This window comes from Hipposideros armiger, unplaced genomic scaffold, assembly GCF_001890085.2.
Source record: "Hipposideros armiger isolate ML-2016 unplaced genomic scaffold, ASM189008v1 scaffold_53, whole genome shotgun sequence".
NCBI classification, from domain to species: Eukaryota; Metazoa; Chordata; class Mammalia; order Chiroptera; family Hipposideridae; genus Hipposideros; species Hipposideros armiger.
Window position 1 is genome coordinate 4056817 of NW_017731403.1, and position 20074 is coordinate 4076890.

Genomic DNA, 20074 nt, shown 5'->3' on the forward strand with positions numbered 1-20074 from the left:
GGGTTGTTGAAGATTTATTATTTTTTAAATTAAATTTATTGGGATGACAATGGTTAGTAAAATTACATATGTTTCAAGTATACAATTCTATAATACATCATCTAAGATTTCTGAAACAGGACACAAAGCTCTAACCATAAAAGAGTGATAAATTGGATTACAGTAAATTAAATAAAACTGTGCATAAAGGGAGTGTAAGGCAAACTGTAAGAGGGAGCATACTCATATAAACAGATGAAGAGATTTATCCACAGTGCATAAGGAATTCTTACAAATTAACAAAAAATAAGATAGACAACCCAGTTGGAAAACGTGCAAGACATGACGAGGCATTTCACAAAGAGGACATCCAGATGCAAAACAAACAAACAAACAAACAAACAAATAAACAAACCCAAAAAACTTATGTAAAAGTACCCAACCTCACTAGTAATCAGGGAAATGCACTTAAAATTACAACCTACCACCACACATCCACACATCCAGAATCATAAAATTAAAAAGACTGGTAGTACCATGTATTGGCAAGGTAAGGAGCATTGGGAATACTCAAACCATGGTGGGAGTGTACATTTGTACAACTACTTTGGAAAATTAGTTAATCACTAAAGTTGAATATGTACCTTCTAATATTTAGATGTCAGGAAATTGAATAAAAAGTATCTCGCAAAGGATCCACTAGAGAAGTGGGATAAGAATGAAGAAAAAGTGGGTTGAGAAGCTGGCCAGGTATCACTTGCCCTGCTTTGTGGTCTTGGAACTATACCCCGCATACTCCATTTCTCCGTTGCCAGCAGGCTCAACATTAGGCACTGTCATTAGAAGGTGCTGGAGAGACATTGCAGGATTGGAAGAGGAAGAAAAAGACCTTTCTTCTTCTCCCAGTGTTTGTTTAGTCCTGTGGTGGCTGTGCAGGAATCCTGGCAGTGTTAGCCTTGCCCTCTTCTCAGAGATCCGAATCTCAGCCTTGCAGGGGCTCCACTCCTCTGACTTTCTAAGTTCCTTGTTCACTTCCCTCTCAGCCATGGTGAGTAGTGGCTACTCTGCAATTATTATTTCTGTACACATTAGAGTTCTCAAATAGTTGATCACATTTTATCTAGTTAACAAGGGAGAATAGGAACCACTGTGTAACCAAGTGGTAGAGGGAGGCAAGCTTCTCCTTTTAGAAGTATTCCAGGTAATGAATGAAAAAGGGATGATAGAATTAGAATACGTTGTTCCTTATCTGTAGGGGATATGTTCCAAGATACCCAATGGGAACCTGAAACTGCAGATAGTACCCAACCCTACATATAGTTTGTTTTTCTTATACATTCATAACTGTGATAAAGTTTAATTTATAAGCTAGGCACAGTAAGAGATTAATAATATAGAACAGTTATAACAAAATACTGTAATAAAAGTTATGTGGATATGGTCTCTCTCTCTCAAAATATCTTATTGTACTTTACTCACCTTTCCCCTTCTTGTGATAAGATGTGAGATGAAAAAATACCTACATGATGAGATAAAGTGAGGTGAGTGACATAGGCTACTACTGACCTGGCAATATGTCAGAGGAGGATCACCTGCTTTGGGTGATCCTGGATCATCAAGCCATGACGATGTCAATAGTTGGATGTCAGGAGCAGATGTTGATGGTTGGAGAAATTTAATATTGTTGGACCATGGTTGACCACAGATAACTGAAATTGTGGAAAGCAAAACCATGGGGGTGGGGAGGGGAAACTACCATAGGATGATTTTGTAACTTCTTTGCTGATACCACAAAGGCAACATAGTGGATGAATATGACACCAATTGTGAAGTAGTTTTGCTCCCCTCCTGCCTGCCACACACAAAAAAAGGAAAAGAACCTGAGAAATTAAGCTTCTAAAGATCCAATTTAGAAGCGCAGATCTTCTTTATAGGAAGCATAGAAGACAGGAACATGTGAAACTATACTCTAGGGAAACAATTAGCAAAATCCAAACTGGGAAATTCTGGTCGTACAAACAACGAAGTTTCATTAGGAAATAAATGGTAAGAAAACATGGAAAGGGAACCTATACAAAGAAATTTAAAATAAGACATATCAACCAATTGCAATGTATGTATTTTATTTAGAAACTGATTCAAACAAACTGTAAAGAATTTTTGACATGTGTGACTGTTGGGAAATTTGAGCCATGATTTGATACCATTACTATTTGATGATAATAAGGAAGTATCTTGGTGATGGAAATGGTGATGGATGCAGATATAGATGAAACAAGATTGGGTGAATGGTTCACTATTGAATCATGGAAAGTGCTTGAGAATTTATTATATATTTTGTCTATTTTTATATACGTTTGAACTTTTCCAATAAAAAGTTTAAAACAGTGGAAAAAAGGGTAAGGCCCACTTGATTAAAAAAAAAGAAAAAAGAAACCACAACAATTTCAAAAGAGAATAGGAATAGGAAAAAATTGATCAGGTAAGAGGAAGGGGTTGGGTGGGTCAGTTTCAGGAGTGACTCCTCAGCAGGCGAGAGGAATAGGAGGCATTACAGAAGCGGCAGTGTGGCCTAACATAGGGGCACAGAGAGTTATAACTTGAGGGAGGGCAGACTCTCTTAAACTAAATTTTAAAATCCCTAAATTACTACTGTGCCTCTGAAATAGTACTGATACCTATTTTTTTTTTCCTCTGGGGAAGATAGAATATAAAAGGGGATAAAAAATGGGAAAAGAGAATAACCATTACTGAGCATTTAGTTGTACTAGGCACCATACTAAGCTTAACTACTTTATATCAGTCTTCACCTCAGTTAGATGAAGTAGGCATTATTATTTCATTTTATGAATAAGGAAATGGAAGCTTGGAGAGATTAAGTCACACATTGAGTAAATAGTGAAGTCAGGAGTCAAACTTGGGTATTTCTGCCTCAAAAGAGATTTCCTTCCACCACAGCATATTGCTTTAAATGGAATCTGAAGTTCAGAATGGAAAACTTAAATAATATTTTATGTAGAAGATATTTAAACTTCAAAGTCATTCTCTCAAGTATAGAGAAAACACTAAAAATTCATGTATTAATTTTGAGAACTTATCAGAGAAGAATAGTCCGCTTTTCTGACTACATTAAAATGACTTGTGGTATCGAGGATTTAAAAATGAACAATGATGAATAGGTATGTTTATATATTACATTAAGACTTTTAATTAATATTTTTAGATTAATTTTTCTGTTTTTTTTCTCCCAGATATTGAAATACTTCACCAGGCATTTATTAACATTGAATCAAAAGATAATAGATTACAGAAAGTTAAAGTGATTCTGCTGCTACCTCGTTGTTCTGGACTGGGTATTAGTAATCCAGTGGAATTTATTTTAAATGAGCACGAAGGTATTTGTTTTCATTTTTAATTTCTAAATTATTTAAATTTGTTGATAATTTTAAAAATAAAATTATTTAAAATCATTAAAATGACACCAGATATATCTGATTTATGAGTAGCTTCTATGTATAAAGTACTATCTATAGTGTACTTTATATCCATTACCTCATTTTATTTTTAAAGATTTTATTGGGGAATTGGGGGAGGGGAAGGAGAACAGACAAGTTGCTGTCCTTTTGTTCTTCAGTCTAGTTGTGGAGGATGTTGCTTCACTGGCCCATGTTGGTATTATCATTGTGCTCTTTCCAGGTGAGGCAGATGAGTCGCCGGCCCCTGGACAGCCGCTCTTGGCAGCTCACACCAGCTGCCAGCTGCTTACGCTGGCTGCCAGCCACTCACGGTAGCTCACGGCAGCCCACTGCAGCCCCACTGCAGCCTGCGCCGTCACTGGCAACTCAGGGCAGCCCAGCTCCAGGTCGAGCTGTTGTTCACCATCTTAGCTGTAGAGGGCGCAGCGTCACTGGCCCCCATGTGGGATTCAAACCAGAGCCCTGCTGCTCAGAGCTGGCGCTCCCAAGCCAACTCCTAACCAACGCGCCACTCAACCGGCCCCCATTACCTCATTTAATCGTTAAACCAATCCTGTGAGATATGGGCAAGTGTGATATTCAAAATATTTAATAATTGGAATGATATAGGCAACCAAAACAGATGCTGGCCAGTGTGCTATTCTGGCATATTCCAGAGCTCAAGATATAGGCATTACAATTTATCAGCATTTTATAGATGAAGAAACTGAGACTCAGTTCATTTTTATAAGGTGACATACCGGTAACTAACTAGTCAGTAGCAGAGCTAGGATTCAAATTTAGAGCTGCCTGATTGTAGAACCTATATTTTAAACACAATCCTAATTAAGTATAATCAGACTATTTCAAACTCAAGACTTCCTTAACCCCCACCCAGTATGTATGTTTTATGATATTAATACCTCAGATTAAATATTAATTCTAGGAATATTTTATTTGCCTCTTTAATAAATTTAAAAATATCCTTTAATATTAGCATTTAGTGAACACTTATATGTGAGGCACTGAGCTAAGCACTTTACTTGGATTATTTCATCAAATTCTCATAATAACTCAATGAAATAGTTACCCTTATTATCTCAACCTTACAAATACACAATCTGAGGCTCAGAGTTTGAAGCCGCCCAGAGTCATTTGACTAGAAAGTATCAGAGCCCAGATTCAAACAGAACTGCTGTGACTCCGAGGCTGGCACTTTGAGTCACTCTTTAATCACAATATGTTGCCTACATTAACTGAAACTGATTCTTACTCTACTCATAATCCCTTGTTTATATTGAAAGGCATCGATAAGGCTAACTAGAATATTAGACAAAGAAGACATTCCACTACTATTCAGAAAATGGTGAGCAGCTGTTTTCTGTTTCTAGAAAGGACATTAAAAATGGAGAAAAAAGAAATGGAGGGAAAGGAACTAATATTTATTGAGCATAACTGTGTCCCAGTCAATATTCTCAGTAGTGCACATGCGCTATTACTTAATATTCACAATAACATTTTGAGGATAGTGTTCTTTTATTACCTCTGTTTTACAGAGGGGAAAAATCCAAGATTCAGAGAAATTTAGCAAGTTGCCTAAGGTCATGTAGCTAGTAAGTAAGGAAACTGGGATTTAAACTCAGACTAGTTAGCATATTTTCTTTCCATTGAACTACATTATCTTTAACTGGACTTACACTTTACCATGTGGAATCTCAACTTGCTGTAGAAAATCTCTTGACAGTGAGAGTTAAACAGAATAACTAACTCAGAAGGGAGAATGGTAGGCTGAGAAAACCCCTGCACTAACTTTTGGAAATGATCAAAGAGGAATTAGTAGACACTGAAAGAAGAGGGGAAGCAATAGCAGCAGATATAATAAGCATCCCAGTCAAGTGAAGGAGAGCTTAGGGCTGTGAGACTCCGGCCTTATCCTGGGCCATCTCAGAGTGGGAATGCAGAACTAAATAAGCCATGGGTAAAAACAAACTAGAGGCTGGGAGAAAAGCCCAAAGGAAGCTACAGATGATGAAAAGGGAGAAAGGTAAACGTTTCCTAGTTATTGGTCATGTTTTGGAGAGACAGGATAAGCCAAGTGGTCTTTGGGAAACCTGGAAAAAATGAGGGGTTTTGAAGGAAGCTGCTCTCTGAGGAGTTAATAGCCAGAGCAAATGAGGAGCTGCTGATCTAGTGATTGATTAGCCAAGTAAAGAGTTAACCGAGTGGGCTTGTGAGCTGGCAGGATGGGACAGGCAAGGAGTTAACAGGAGCGAGTTTGTGGGCTAACCGGAGCGAGCTTAAACATTAACCACTTGGCTCTAACTCCCCTGGCTAGCACTGCACCTGCAGGCTGACAAGCACCTTACATCTATCATAGCTGGGAACAGAATGGTTCCTAGTCGCAACGGCAACCCCCTGCACACTAACAAACACCCATCATAGATGGGAATAGAACAGTTCCCAATCACAACAGCAACCCCCTGCAAGCTGACATCCTTCATAGATGGGAACAGGAAAGTTCCCAGGAGAAGACAATTGTAATGGCAGCCCCCCTGCAAGCTGACAAGCACCCTACATCCTGCTTGGAAAAATGTAAAACCCCAGCACCCCTCGTTGGTCCAGCTGTCCGTATTGGGCTCTGCCCTGGCAAAATTCCCTTTACCAAAATGCTCTCTCTCTCTCACTTTCAATAAATCTTTTCTTATTCTTGTAGACTCTCGTAAATTCGTTTACATTCTGTGAATGACCAGGGGTTAATTCTACACCAAGACAGTGATTACAGTGGAAATAGTAGTGATAAACTTAGGGGATGTACCCAAAAGATTGTTTTATCAGACTCAGGTAGTAGGTGGAAGAGAGCAATCATGAATTCGTTTTGAAAAACATTTTAGCATTGAAAACTGTTAGAACCATCAAGGAATATATGGAGTTGGTTATTGCAACAACTTGGAATTATTTTTAAATGGGATGAAAAAGGTAACTGATATGGTTTTAGAGTATGATCATGTATAGTTCTTTAAAAAGTGATGGATACGTTTAGAATAGAGATAGAAAAATGTGAAGTGTAAAACAAAATTGGGAAGAAATGCAGTTTAATTAACATTCAGTGATATTACTGGAATGGGGAACAGCCAAATACATGGTAAAAATAATTGGCTCTCATAGTCCAGGGAGTTACTGAGACACAGAATAATACAGGCGTTAGAAATCTGGGCTCAGTGGTCAGATTTCTGAGCTAGAATCGTGGCTCCACACTAGTAGCTCTATGACCTTAAATAAGTTGTTTAATGTATGTTTCAACAGTTTTCTCAATATTAAAAGGGTTCTTGAATAAAATAATATATATAAATATGTTTTAGTTAATATTATCAAATATGTTAAAATTAGTTTAGAAATTAAAAGTGACTGTAAGAGTTCCTTGATCTGTTGTTTCTTGATCTATTATGAAGACATACATTTGCTTTCCTGAATTTTTTTCTTCCAAAATTTCTTTTGTTAACGGTTTTAATTGTATTATTTGTGTTCTTTCCTACTCAGACTTTACTTAGCACATCAGTTTCTACCTTGGAAAATAAATCTTATTTCCTCTTTTCCTCTATTAGTCTCCAGACTGGCTGCATTGTCTCTTCTGTACCTAAATGACTTACTTGGTTAGTTGGATGACTATCTCATAAAAACTTGGAGAAAAAAGAAAAACAGTATTAAAATTAAACAAAACTACCTTTATCAATTTAGTTTTTTAATATGTAAGTCAGCATTTTTAAGAATACTATCTATTTAGTTTTTATAAGTACTTCCCATGAAAACTCTCATTAACAGGGAAAAACGATTGAAAAATTAAATAATGTGGTAATAGCAATATACAGAACATATCTAATAGTGATGTATTTTAAAGCATTTGTTTGCATTTAGATACAGGTTTACTTAAAGATTTCTCTCAAGGAGGCACGCCAGAAAGTAAACTTCATGTTCTTGCTGAACAGCAATATGAACAGCTAACACATGCAATGAGATGTAAGTTTGTTATCTGTGCAATTTTAAAATATGTTATGAATCTTAGAAACACTAATACTTTATTTCTCTATTATAATCAGGCAATGAGGTGTAAATCATAAGTGAATTTGTCAGAACAAGCAAGCCTTAGCACCTTCAAATAACAAAAATATTTATTTTGACCAATTTAATCTAAGTCTATAAAAATATGCTTTATTATCATTTTTAACTGAGATTAGCAAGCATAATTGACAGCTTCTTAATGTTGAAGTGAAATAATTATGTGCATCCATTTTTGTACAGTTTCATCTTCTCTATTTTTCTTTGGCTTCTTACTTGATGTAATTTTTAAGTGATTTTATTTTTTAAATAATTTTTTTACTTTCCAATTACATTTGACATACAATATTATATTAGTTTCAGGTGTACAACATAGTGATTAGACATTTATATAACTTACAAGGCAATTACCCCAATAAATCTAGTACCCATCTGAAGCCATACAATGTTATTACAATATTAATGCCTATCTTCCTTATGCTATACTTTATATCTCCATAACTATTTTATAACTGCCAATTTGTACTTCTTTTTTTTTTTAAGATTTTATTGGGGAATTGGGGGAGGAGAACAGCGTTGGGGAATCGGGGAAGGGGAACAGACAAGTTGCTGTCCTTTTTGTTCTTCAGTCTAGTTGTGGAGGACGTCGCTTCACTGGCCCATGTTGGTATTATCATTGCGCTCTTCCCAGGTGAGGCAGATGGGTCGCCAGCTTCTGGACGGCCGCTCACGGCAGCTCTTGATAGCTCACACCGGCTGCCAGCTGCTCACAATAGCTTACAGGAGCCCACTGCAGCCCCACTGCAGCCTACACCGTCGCCAGCAACTCACAGAGCCCAGCTCCAGGTCGAGCTATTGTTCACCATCTTAGCTGTAGAGGGCGCAGTGTCACTGGCCCTAATGTGGGATCCAAACTGGGGCCCTAATGCTCAGAGTTGCTGTCCCAAGCCAACTCTTAACCAACACACCACTTGGCCGGCCCCAATTTGTACTTCTTAATCCCTGCCCCTTTTTCACCCATCTCTCCAAGCCCCTCCCATTTAGCAATCATCAAAATGTTCTCTGTCTATGAATTTATTTCTGTTTTGTTTGTTCGTTTATTTTATTCTTTAGATTCTACATATAAGTGAAATCATATGGCATTTGTCTTTTTCTGCCTGACTTCTTCCACTCAATATAATACCTTCTAGGTCCATCCATGTTGTCACAAATGGCAAGATTTCATTCTTTTTTATAGCCGAGTAATATTTCATTGTATATATGTACCACCTCTTCTTTATCCATTCTTCCATTGATGGACACCCAGGTTGCCTTCATATCTTAGCTTCTGTAAATAATGCTGCAGTGAAAATATGGATGCACATGTCCCCTTGAAGTGGTGTTTTGGGTTTCTTTGGGTAAATACCCAGAAGTGAGATTATTAGGTCCTTCTCTGACTCTTGTTATAGTTTGTTTTTTTGAAGTCTATTTTTGTGTGATGTAAGTATTGCTGCTCTAGCTTTTTTAATTTCCATTTTCATGGAATATCTTTTTCCATCTCTTTAATTTTCAGTCTGTGTGTATCTATCTGAAGTGAGTGCTTTGTAGGCAGCATATGTAAGGGTCTTGTTTTCTTATCTATTCAGCCACCATATGTCTTTCAATTGGAGTATTTAATCCATTTACATTTAAGGTAATTGTTGATAGATTTGTAATTATTGACATGTTATTATTCATATTTTTTTTTGTCTTTTTTTTTCTTCTCCTTAAGGAGGTCCCTTTAACATTTTTTGTGATACTGGTTTGGTGGTGATGAACTCCTCTAGCTTTTTTTTGTCTAGGAAACTCTTTATCCTTCTATTCTAAATGATAGCATTTCTGGGTAGAGTAATCTTGGTTGTATGTCCTTGCTTTTCATCACTTTGAATATTTCATGCCAATCCCTTCTGGTCTGCAAAGTTTCTGTTGAGAAGTCAGCTGACAGTCTTTGGGAGCTTCTTTGTAGGCAACTAACTGCTTTTCTTCTGCTGTTTTTAAGATCCTCTCTGTTTTTAGCTTTTTGCATTTTAGTTATGATGTGTCTTGGTGTGGGCCTTTTGGGATTTATCTTGTTTGGGACTCTGCACTTCCTGAGCTTGTATGTCTATTTCTTTTGTCAGGTTAGAGAAGTTTTCTATCTTTATCTTCAAACAGGTTTTCAATTCCTTGCTCTCTCTCTTCTCCTTCTGTTACCCCTACGATATGAATGTTGGTACATGTGATGTTGTCCCCGAGGCCCCTTAAAGTATCCTCATTTTTAAAATCTTTTTTCTTTTTGATGTTCTGATTGGGAGCTAGACAATTCAGTTCTCTGTATGTCCTTGGAGCCTTTTGGGCTGCTGCCCCAGTGCTGGAGCTCAGAGCAAGTGAGTCCATGAGTGAGTAAGTCCATGTGCAGATCCTTTAAGAGAAACGCCTGGGACTCCAGCTGCCTAGTGTCACTCAGCCACAATCTCCGCTGATTTTCACAGGTAGAAGTTATGGGGACTTCTGTTTCCGGCACTGGAACTCTGGGCAGGGGATCCTTGTGTGGAGCTGGGACCCCTCATTCCTCACTGAGGGAGGGTTATCTTGGCCCTCCCCAGCTGAGATAACCCTCCCTATTTTTAACTGCCAAAGTGGGTGTGGGACCAACCTGTTCCACATCTCCACCCTTCCTACCAGTTTTGACATGTTTTCTTCTGTATGGTCCTTAGTTGTAGGACTTCTATTCAGCTAGACCTCAGACAATTCTCAAGAATGATTTTTCTGTAGTTTAGTTGTAATTTTGATGTGGTGGTGAGAGGATGGATGCAAGTACAGCATTTTCCTACTCAACCATCTTGACCAGAAATCTCTCTGTTTTTAAAGATTTTATTGGGGAATTGAGGAAGGGGAACAGTGTTGGGGAATTGGGGAAGGGGACCAGCCAAGTTGTTGTTCTTCAATCTTCGTTGTGGAGGGCGCCAGTCACCATCTGGCTCCTGTCAGCAGCTCATGGCTTCTAACTCAAGGTGCCACATTCAATCTTAGTTGCAGGTGGGCGTAGTCACCATCCCATGTGGGAGTCAAACCGGCAGCCTTGTTGTTAAGAGTGCACGCTCTATCCACTGAGCCACCCAGGCAGCAGCTCAGCTTAAAGTGCCAAGTTCAGTCTTAGTTGTGGGTGGGCATAGCCCACCATCAAAGAGGAAATCTTGTTGTTACACCAGCTGAGCCATGCTGCCACCTGTTGTTAACTCAGCAACAGCTCAGCTTGGGCGCAGCGTCACTGGCCCATGTGGGAATCGAACCGGCGGCCCTGTTGCTCAGAACTCGCGCTTTTAAGCCAACTCTTAACCAACTGAGCCACTCGGCCTGCCCTTGACCGGAAATCTCTTAATGTAATTTTTTTGTTGTCCCTGTGCCTGCCCCTAACAACTTTACTACAATCCAAATTTTAATCAAACTTGTATTTCTCTTAATGCTAAATAGAGAATAGAGAGATGCAGTTACAAATAAAGCCTAGATCTCTTAATTTCATGTCTGAATAACAAGGCTTTGCAAGTACAGTAATACCTTGGTTTGCGAGCATAATTTGTTCCAGAAACAAACTACTCGTATTGCAAGACAATGCTCATTTACCAAGTTAAAATGTATTAGAAATGTTTGATCGTCTTGTGGAAACACTCGCAAACCAAGTTACTCTCAATCCAAAGTTTTACTGTATATTATTACTTCAATCACTGCATTTAGGTTTGAGTACCATTTAGATTATGAGTACTACTGCCCTTCAACACATGGATATGAAAATCTAGAAGTCTCTGAGAAATTATATAAAGTTTTGTTAATTCAGTACATATTTATCAAATGCCTACTGTGTGTCAGGCATTAAGCTGGGTGTTAGGGATATGAGTGTGAATAAATCCTGACCTCCGAAGGCTCAAAAATAAGTATAGGGTATTGATAATTCAATATAAAGATACAGCATACATGAGGTAGAAATAAGACCAAGTGTGAAGCACAGAAAAGTCTGCCCTTTTAGTTGATGCTACTAATAAACATTGAACATGATAGTATATATATATGATCTATGAAATTAAGTTGATTGGAAGATTAGGAAGTTGTTAAATACATTTTTTATGCCTTCTCTGACTATTCTATTTTAAATTACAGTATTATCTCCTGAAACTATCCATACCTACTTTGTTTTTTTCTATAGCATTTATCACCTCCTAACAATACTATATAATTTTTAAATTTATTTATGTCTTGTCTGCCAAAAACACAGAAAATAAGCTCACCAGTGGCAGGGATTTTTGTCTGTGTATCTTGAATGGCTAGAACAGTGTCTACCACGTAGTAGGTGCTTGATAAGTATGAATAAATGAGTTGCAGGTGATAGCATTACCTCATTTTACAGATAACAAGTTTGAGTTTAAGTAATTTTGCCAGCTTCATAAGTAACCAAATTGGGATTCACATCTATATCTGTCTGTTCCTAGAGTCTTTTTAGCTAGTTATATGATATGGCTTATGGAAGAATGGCTGGAAGTATCAAGCTCATGGTAATCCACAGTATTTGTCTGTTTGTAACTAGGTTGGCCGCATTGATTGAATTTTCAATTTCCATACAATTCAGTTAGACTTACTTTACTTATTGGCTGCAAACTACATTAATAATACATGCTATAAAGGGAGCCATGCAAGCATTTATGGCAATCATTCCCATCAAAACTATGCAGTATTAGTATAAACAGATGTTTGGAAACAGCAAATCTGTTTAGGATTGCTAGTGGGGTCATTGTGTTAATTTCGTTTTCCTTAAATATAGTTACTAAAGCTCAAGCAGTTGTTTACTGCACATGCTCAGTTTATCCAGAAGAAAATGAAGCTGTTGTTAAGAAAGCACTGGAATTTCAAGACCGTGGAATTAAAGTACAACCTTATAGGTAAGAAAGGACAGGATTCTTCTAAACAACTCAGTCAAATATTTTTGATTATGAAAAATTATGATTTTCTAAGTTGTATAAAGACATTCTACTTCTTTTTTGTCAGACTTTAATATGACCAAATCGGCTAACTTCTTACAACTTTAATGTAAATTCTGTAGAGCCGTTATAATGGCTTGGTATGAGCATTCTCTTGTACACTAGATTCCTGTTGTTATTGTTAAAGCTAAAAGTCATTTTGGCTTTGACTTGATTGGTTTCTGGAAAAAATGAGTCTAAACTTTATATCTGGAGTATTACATATGAGGTCAGACAATTAAGTTGGCGAACTCATCCTAGAAAAAGTGCTACATACCTCATTGCTGAATATTACTATGGTCACCTTCGAAGTACTCCCCTTGGGAAGCTATGCACTGACACCAGTGCCTAGTCCACCCTTCAAAGCAATTTTGGAGCTACTTTTCTGGAATGGCCATCAGAGCTGTCATCGTATTACCCTTGATGTCCTGAATGTCATCAAAATGTCTTCAATATTTCGTTTATCTTTTCAGCACTTCCAAATAGTAAACCTGGTTAACTGTTTGTCCAATTGGTACAAATTCATAATGAATAATCCCTCTGATATCAAAAAAAGTTAGCAACATTGTTGCAATAAGTTCATGAACTTAATTGTCAGACCTCATACATCCATGCCTCAGTTGAAGAAAAATAAGTACATAAAATAACCTTAGAAACTAGAGAGAACATTAGATGTTTATAATCTTAAAACATACATTTCTTAGACCCTTTTAATCTTTGGCACCCAGAAAAACTGAGGTAAAAATATCCTAAATAACTATAGTAGCTTCTGGGTAAAAATGCTGCAGCAAACTAGAGGTAGAGAAGAAAAACAGTAGTATTACATCTGAACTATGGACATCAAGATAAGGAGTAGACCTAAGACTCTATGACACAATTAGTTCCTCAAGACTGTGACAATTAACAAAGTATTTAAAAAGGTTTCCTTCTATTTTTTACTTGTGCTCATGTTCTGAACTTTTCCTTTAATTCTTATAGTAGGTTCTTAATATGCATATGGTTTGCTTCCTTCTTTTAATTTGATATTTCCCCTTTGCCCATTCACAAGTGGATATGCTAATCACATCTGTATTTCCCTTCTTATTTTACTTCCTTATTTAGTAACACCTGTTTGTAGCTAACAGCCCACCTTATGTTCTGAGAGCATTAGCTAAACCACCATCTAGTGGCAAAGAGAATTATTACAGGTATATAACCAAATTGTATATAACCAAATTCATCATTGTATTGATAGATGACTCTTCATGTGTCAGGAATTAGGTTTCTAGAATGTAATATGGCAAAAATGGAGGAACATCTGTATTTTATTTCATTAGATTTTACTTCAGGTAAGCCATGATTATTAATATATACTATGGTATAAATATAGACAATATTTAAGGACATATTATAAAAAGAATAATCTGAGATTTGGGCTCACGTTGGAGAGTGTTTATAAAAGAGGTTTAAAACTACTTGTTGGGGATACTGTCAAAAGAAATTATGAATCACTTAGGGAAGTATACTATATGGCCTCTAACAATCATTTCTTACTTCCCAAAGTAGAGAATTTAGGGTTGAAAACAATATCACATGCCATCGAATCTAATCACCTGTTGCTAACATATGCTTTTAATATCCCAGAAATATTCAGCTCATTTTGAACTTTTGCCATAATTACCTATGTTAATGCAACTTTTTTTTCTTGTCCCCTATTGTAAAAACTTCAAAATTACAGAAATACTAACTTAAAAAGAATAAGTTTTTCCAAATTCCATCCTTTTAGGTATAATCATTAACGGTTTGATTTGTAGTCTTTCAGGTTTTCTTTCTAGCGCCAAAGGTTGTAGACATTTTAAGTTTTAACTGGTATTGTCAAATTACCCATCAAAATACAGAGGGTGCCAAAAAAGTGTATAAACATTTTAAGAAAGGAGAAAACTGTATTAATACTCAATATACACCGATAACAAAAGATGAATACAAGTCATGGGTATATATATATTTTTGGCATCCCCGGTATATACTCTTATAAACCTGTTTCCCCACAGCTTCACATATGCAGGGTTTTATTAGACTTTTAAATCTTTACCAGTCTGAGGGGTGAAAAGATGAGATCTCATGGTTGATTAAATTTTCATTTCTCTATCAGTGAGTTTCGGCACATTTGCTGTCTACTCACTGAGCTGTGTAGTGTGTGGGAAATTAAGAGTGAAGGTTCTAAAGGAGTAGTCTTCAAACATTTTTGCCATGTTTGAAAGAACACTTTTTCAAACACTCCCTAAATTTTTTTGAATATTTTTTTCTATATTTTATCATATTCTATATGATTTTGTTTCTATATTTTAAAGTTGACATTTAATCCTTTTCATTATAAGTTTAAATAGTTGCAAAGTATATTGTTTCTGGAATATTATATTACATATGTGATTTAAATATATTTCGGTTAAATCTTTGGATCTGCAGATTTATCTTTTTCAATTTATGGAAAATGCTGAATTTATTACCGATTTTACAAAACTAGCTCTCATTGTCAAAACCAGATTGACCTTGTCAGAAAAAGTCTGACTTTATTCTTTAATTCAAATAAACATGTTAATATGCCCTCATGATTTACTTCTAATTTTAATCTAAGATAGATATGTAGAAATGAGGGGAAGGAGAAGGAAGAAGAAAGGTAGGGAAGGGGGAAGAAGAAAAGGAGGAAGGGAGGCAGGAAGTAAGTTCAAGAACGGAGCTTTTTTAGTGTTTGGCATCCTCTGAAAAGATTTCTTACCTAAACTCTGCTTTGCCATTGGGGAAGAGAACCACATTCGTGAGCTGTCCCTTTGTTTAGCATCCCAGAGATTTTAACACCCCAGGGCAATGCCTTTCTTTGTTAGGTGGGAGAAGGGTGATTGGAAAGGAGAAGAAGGAAAGGTGGTTGTAACATATATGGATTATATTACCTACCTCACTGCATCTTTGTGGAGACTGAGTGTATTATTACATGAGCAATGCTTGGCATATAATAAATGTTCAATAAATGTAGCCCATTTATGTTCTTTACCACTTTTTCAACTGCATCATTCATCTTTTTCTTCTGTTTTCTATGTTTTGTCATTGTATATTAGGGACATTAGCTGTTTTCATATGAGCTACAGATATTTTTAAATAAAAATTTTAATAACAATTTTGCTTTATAGAAATCTCAAATTTCTGTGTGGACAGCTCTATCAATCTTTTCCTTAGGGCTTCTACATTTTTTGTTATGTTGATCCTCGGCTTATAGATTCTTTTATCAGTTTTTCTTTAGTATTTTTATATTTAAATAATGCATTTATTTGCTGTTTATTTTGGTGAAGGAGTAAAGTATGGATTGTGCTTTATTTTCGCCCCCAAATCCTTCCCTTCTCTCCTCACTGATTTAAAATGCTACGGTTTTATATGCTGTAATCCCATATATACTTCTGTGTGAGTCTGTAATTCTGTTCTGTTGATGTTTGTTTGCTATTTCTATACTAATATGACAATGCTTCAACTACTATAATTTCAAATGGTTTTCTTCTTAAATTTTATTAATTTTTAAATTATAAGAACCCCTACCCACACCTGCGTATCAAATAAAACTATCCCAAGATACGCAATGAGGTTAACGATTTCCTTCCTGTATCTCTCCACCTCCAAATCCCCAAGTGTCCAGCAGCTGGAGCAGGGTCCTGGCGGTCTCTAATGAGGCAGGTGTAACCCTTTTTTCCTTTCTATTATGTGAAGGTCTGGAGGGACACTAGGAAAACTGGGGCGGCTAGAGGGCGCCAAGCCCAGAAGTAATGTTTTTACCACCCGTCCGGCCATACCAGTGTGTACCAGTCGAATATCAGCCATATGAATGTATGCGTACAGGCATACCTTGGAGATATTGCGGATTTGGTTTCAGACCACCACAATAACACAAGTTGCCGTCTTTTTGCTAGCGGAGGGTCTTGTCTTCAATCTGTAAAAACAGCCGCAACTTGTGTGAAACACAATAAACACAATAAAGTGAAACGAGGTATGCCTGTACATATTATGTTACAGATAATGTATACTCTACATACATGGAACTGTTCCTGTTTTAGTTTTTAAAATTGAAATGTAATTCACAAACCATGAATCATCATTTTAAAGTGTACAATTCAGTGCTTTTTAGTATATTCAGAAAGTTGTGTAACCATTGCCATTAATTCCAGAACATTTTCATCATCCCCAAAAGAAACTTCATACCCACTAAGCAGTCACTTCTCATTCCTCTGTTCCCCGAGCTCCTATCAATCTACTTTCTGTCTCTATGGACTTGCCTAGTCTAGCCATTTCATTTAAATGAAATCATACAATATCCAAGCATCATCAATTCAAAAACTCCCAAATGTCATCATCTAAGTCAGGTGTGAGGCTCTGGGTATGAATTTATTATTCAAAGAAATGGGCTATAAATTAGGGTTTGGAAATCATTTTGCTATGTACAGGCAATTTCTGTAAGGTAATGTGACCAATCTTAATTATGGATTATTACCATTAAAAAAGATCCTATATGTAGTTAAAATATATCACAGTCTAGTAAATAAATATTCATTGAATACTTACATGTACCCGGCACTCTTCTAGATGCTATGAATGTATCAGTGAATGAAAACTGACAAAAATCCCAGCCTTCATATTTATATTCTGGAGCTAAATATGTTCCAAATTGGTAAGAAATAATCATTTTTCAGAGTATTCTTTACCTTATGAGTGAAAAATTTTTTTGATGATTTCTCTTTGTGTAGAGAACATATATGAATAGGCTTCAGAACCTCAGTGTGTTGGTTACAGGGCTGGAGGGAGGGGCAACTAGCTCTCTTGCCTTTAGAACCTACACAGCTCAGTGCAGCTTAAACATTTATTAAAGTACTACCAATTGCCCTACTCTTTGGAGTGTTATTTGAGGTCATGTGAGTGTGCCCACATCCTAAGTGACCTCCACATCCCCTTACTCACCTTATGCCCCAGACACATGGAAATACTTACTGTACCCTAAACATGCATTTTCATGACACTTGGGCTTTTTGTTTATGTTCTTCTTTCTGTCCAGAATCACCTTCTGTACCTTATTGAAACTTACTGATTCTTCAAGAAACAGCACTGATGCTACTTCCTCTATGATGTCTTCATATTTACCATCTCCCATGGCCAGAGTTAATTGTACCTTATTTTGTACTGCTACATAATTTTGTCTCTCCTTGGATCAGCATTTTTATATTTATCTTTATATTATTATAAACGAATTAATTTCTCCAACTAAATTAACAATTTAAGAGAATCAATTAGTATTTTATTTATGTGCTTTGCACTTAGTAGGCAAATAATGAATGAATATACATTTTAAATGGTTTTAAATTTCAGAATATAATATACAAAATTATTGAGAGTTCCTAATATTTTAATGTATGTAGAAAAGTGTTTATTGTTTTGATTAAATATATTTTAATTGTAAAAGTATGGGAATATAAGAATTATTTATAAATAAACTACTTACTAGTTAATGAGAAATTAAATATTAAATTTAAAAACCAAAATTTTATTTTAAATATATTAGTGATTAGAGATTTTTGTATTTTTGACACAAAGTCTTTTCTTTGTTATGTACTTCCTTGAACACTACATAATTCATCCATTAATACTCAAAACAGTTATTGGTAAGAACAATATAGTTAAAATAATAGGCCATTGTAATTGTGCAAAAAGTAACAAAGAAGGAAGTCATAGCTTTTGTATTTTGACAACATGTGGAGGTAAAGGATATTTTGGATTGTACCTTTTTTTTACAGATTTTATTGGGGAGTTGGGGGAGGGGAACAGTGTTGGGGAATTGGGGAGGGGGAACAGACAAGTTGTTGTTCTTCAGTCTTCGTTGTGGAGGGCGCCAGTCGCCATCTGGCTGCCGGTCGGCAGTTCGTGGCCTCTAAGCTCAAGGTGCTGTGTTCAATCTTAGTTGCGGGTGGGTGTAGCCACCATCCCATGCAGGAGTTGAACCAGCAGCCTTGTTGTTAAGAGTGCACCCTCTATCCACTGAGCCATCCAGGCGGCAGCTCAGCTCAAGGTGCCCAGTTCAATCTTAATTGCAGGTGGGTGTAGCCCACCATCGAACAGGCAATCTTGTTGTTACTCCAGCTGAGCCATCCTGCCACCTGTTGGCAGCTCAGCGACAGCTCACCTCAGGCGCAGCATCACTGGCCTATGTGGGAATCGAACCTGCGGTCCTGTTGCTCAGAGCTTACACTCTTAAGCCAACTCTTAACCAACTGAGCCACTCAGCTGGCCCCGGATTGTACCTTTGTGATTACTATACTTATTTACATGTTTTGATAATAGGAGCCTTTTTTGTTAACATATTAATGACTTGGGGAAGAGCTTTTAATTTGTTGAAAGGTTGGTATTCTTGGCATAGTTGTTTAAAGATGGAGGACTTGGGAAGTAGCATAAATTATGAATTAACAAGAAATATTAGAGTTTTAAAGTTATAATAGTGTCACCAGAGGCTCATGGGGATGTCCAAGAAAGGACTCAACCCAGAGCAGCAGTGACCAAGTTCTTATCTCCACATGAGAAAGAATTCAAGAGGGAGACTGATGGCAGAGAGCAGAGGAAGTTTATTCAAAAGAAAGTACACACTTGACAGGGAAGTGTGGGTGAACTCAGAGAGCGAGTGGCACTGAGGAAGCCCTGACAGGGGTATTTATACATCCCAGGGGCAGGGTCTGGTGATATCTCATTGACATGGCTCCTCAGATTCCTCCCAGTAGGCGGGATCATCAGTTGTTTCCTTATTTGTCTTTTCCGGAACTGTCATGGCATCAGATGTAATATGGGAGTTGTAGTAACCACAATGTAAATGAGATTATAATGATGTTATAATTAGCTAAAGGTCAGTCCCTGGTCCAGGGGATTAGCTTTGCTGGATGAAACTGGTTCTTGTTCTTCTTCAGCAGCAGGTGCCGGATACAGCTGTGTGACTAGTGAGGCACCTCACGTCGTATACTGGAGGGGGTTGTCAATTTCCTACGCTACCTATCCTGTCTCAGTAGTATTGTACTGCATCAGCATTTTATCCTTATTTAGGAATTTTGTTTAAATGATTGGTTAAACATAATAGAAGGATATTTGTTGCAATTTACTATCTCCCTTGATTGGAAAATTAGCCATTCTAATTATGAACTGTTTGCTCATGTCCACTGCAGGCTTAGTCCTCCTGTTCTTCCACTTTGCTCCTTAAAGGAAATACATTTGTCTACTGATAAATTTTTCAGAATGGAACCATCTGCAATTACCAATGGCTGTTTTCTTTCTGTTCTAACAAGGGAGGTAAGGGGGAAAAAATCCCAATGTATGTACTTTGTAATTAAGAACCAAAAAAAACCTCATGAAAGGGACCTAGTAACTTTATGAGCATTTTGTAATGGTGTGCTTATTTTATACATAGCTAAAGGGCTGGAAAATATTAGTATTGTGTAGCAAAAAAAAAAAAATTTTTTTCCCTGTTTCTATCTTTATACTTCTCCTGAGGGTTCCTTTCTGTCTGATCTCCACCCCCACTTCTACAAGCAC

The 20074-nt window shown here is 36.8% G+C and overlaps 1 protein-coding gene across 3 annotated transcripts in view; it reads left to right on the plus strand.

Moving 5' to 3' along the window:
• The window catches only part of NSUN7 (NOP2/Sun RNA methyltransferase family member 7), a 45209-nt gene that overhangs the window by 18746 nt on the left and 6389 nt on the right, over positions 1 to 20074 (plus strand). For all 3 annotated transcript variants that reach the window (XM_019640775.1, XM_019640777.1, XM_019640776.1), the window contains exons 8-11: positions 3231 to 3374; positions 7347 to 7448; positions 12298 to 12415; positions 19708 to 19831. In XM_019640775.1, the coding sequence (XP_019496320.1) occupies positions 3231 to 3374; positions 7347 to 7448; positions 12298 to 12415; positions 19708 to 19831 (488 nt within the window). The remainder of the gene's footprint in view (positions 1 to 3230; positions 3375 to 7346; positions 7449 to 12297; positions 12416 to 19707; positions 19832 to 20074) is intronic.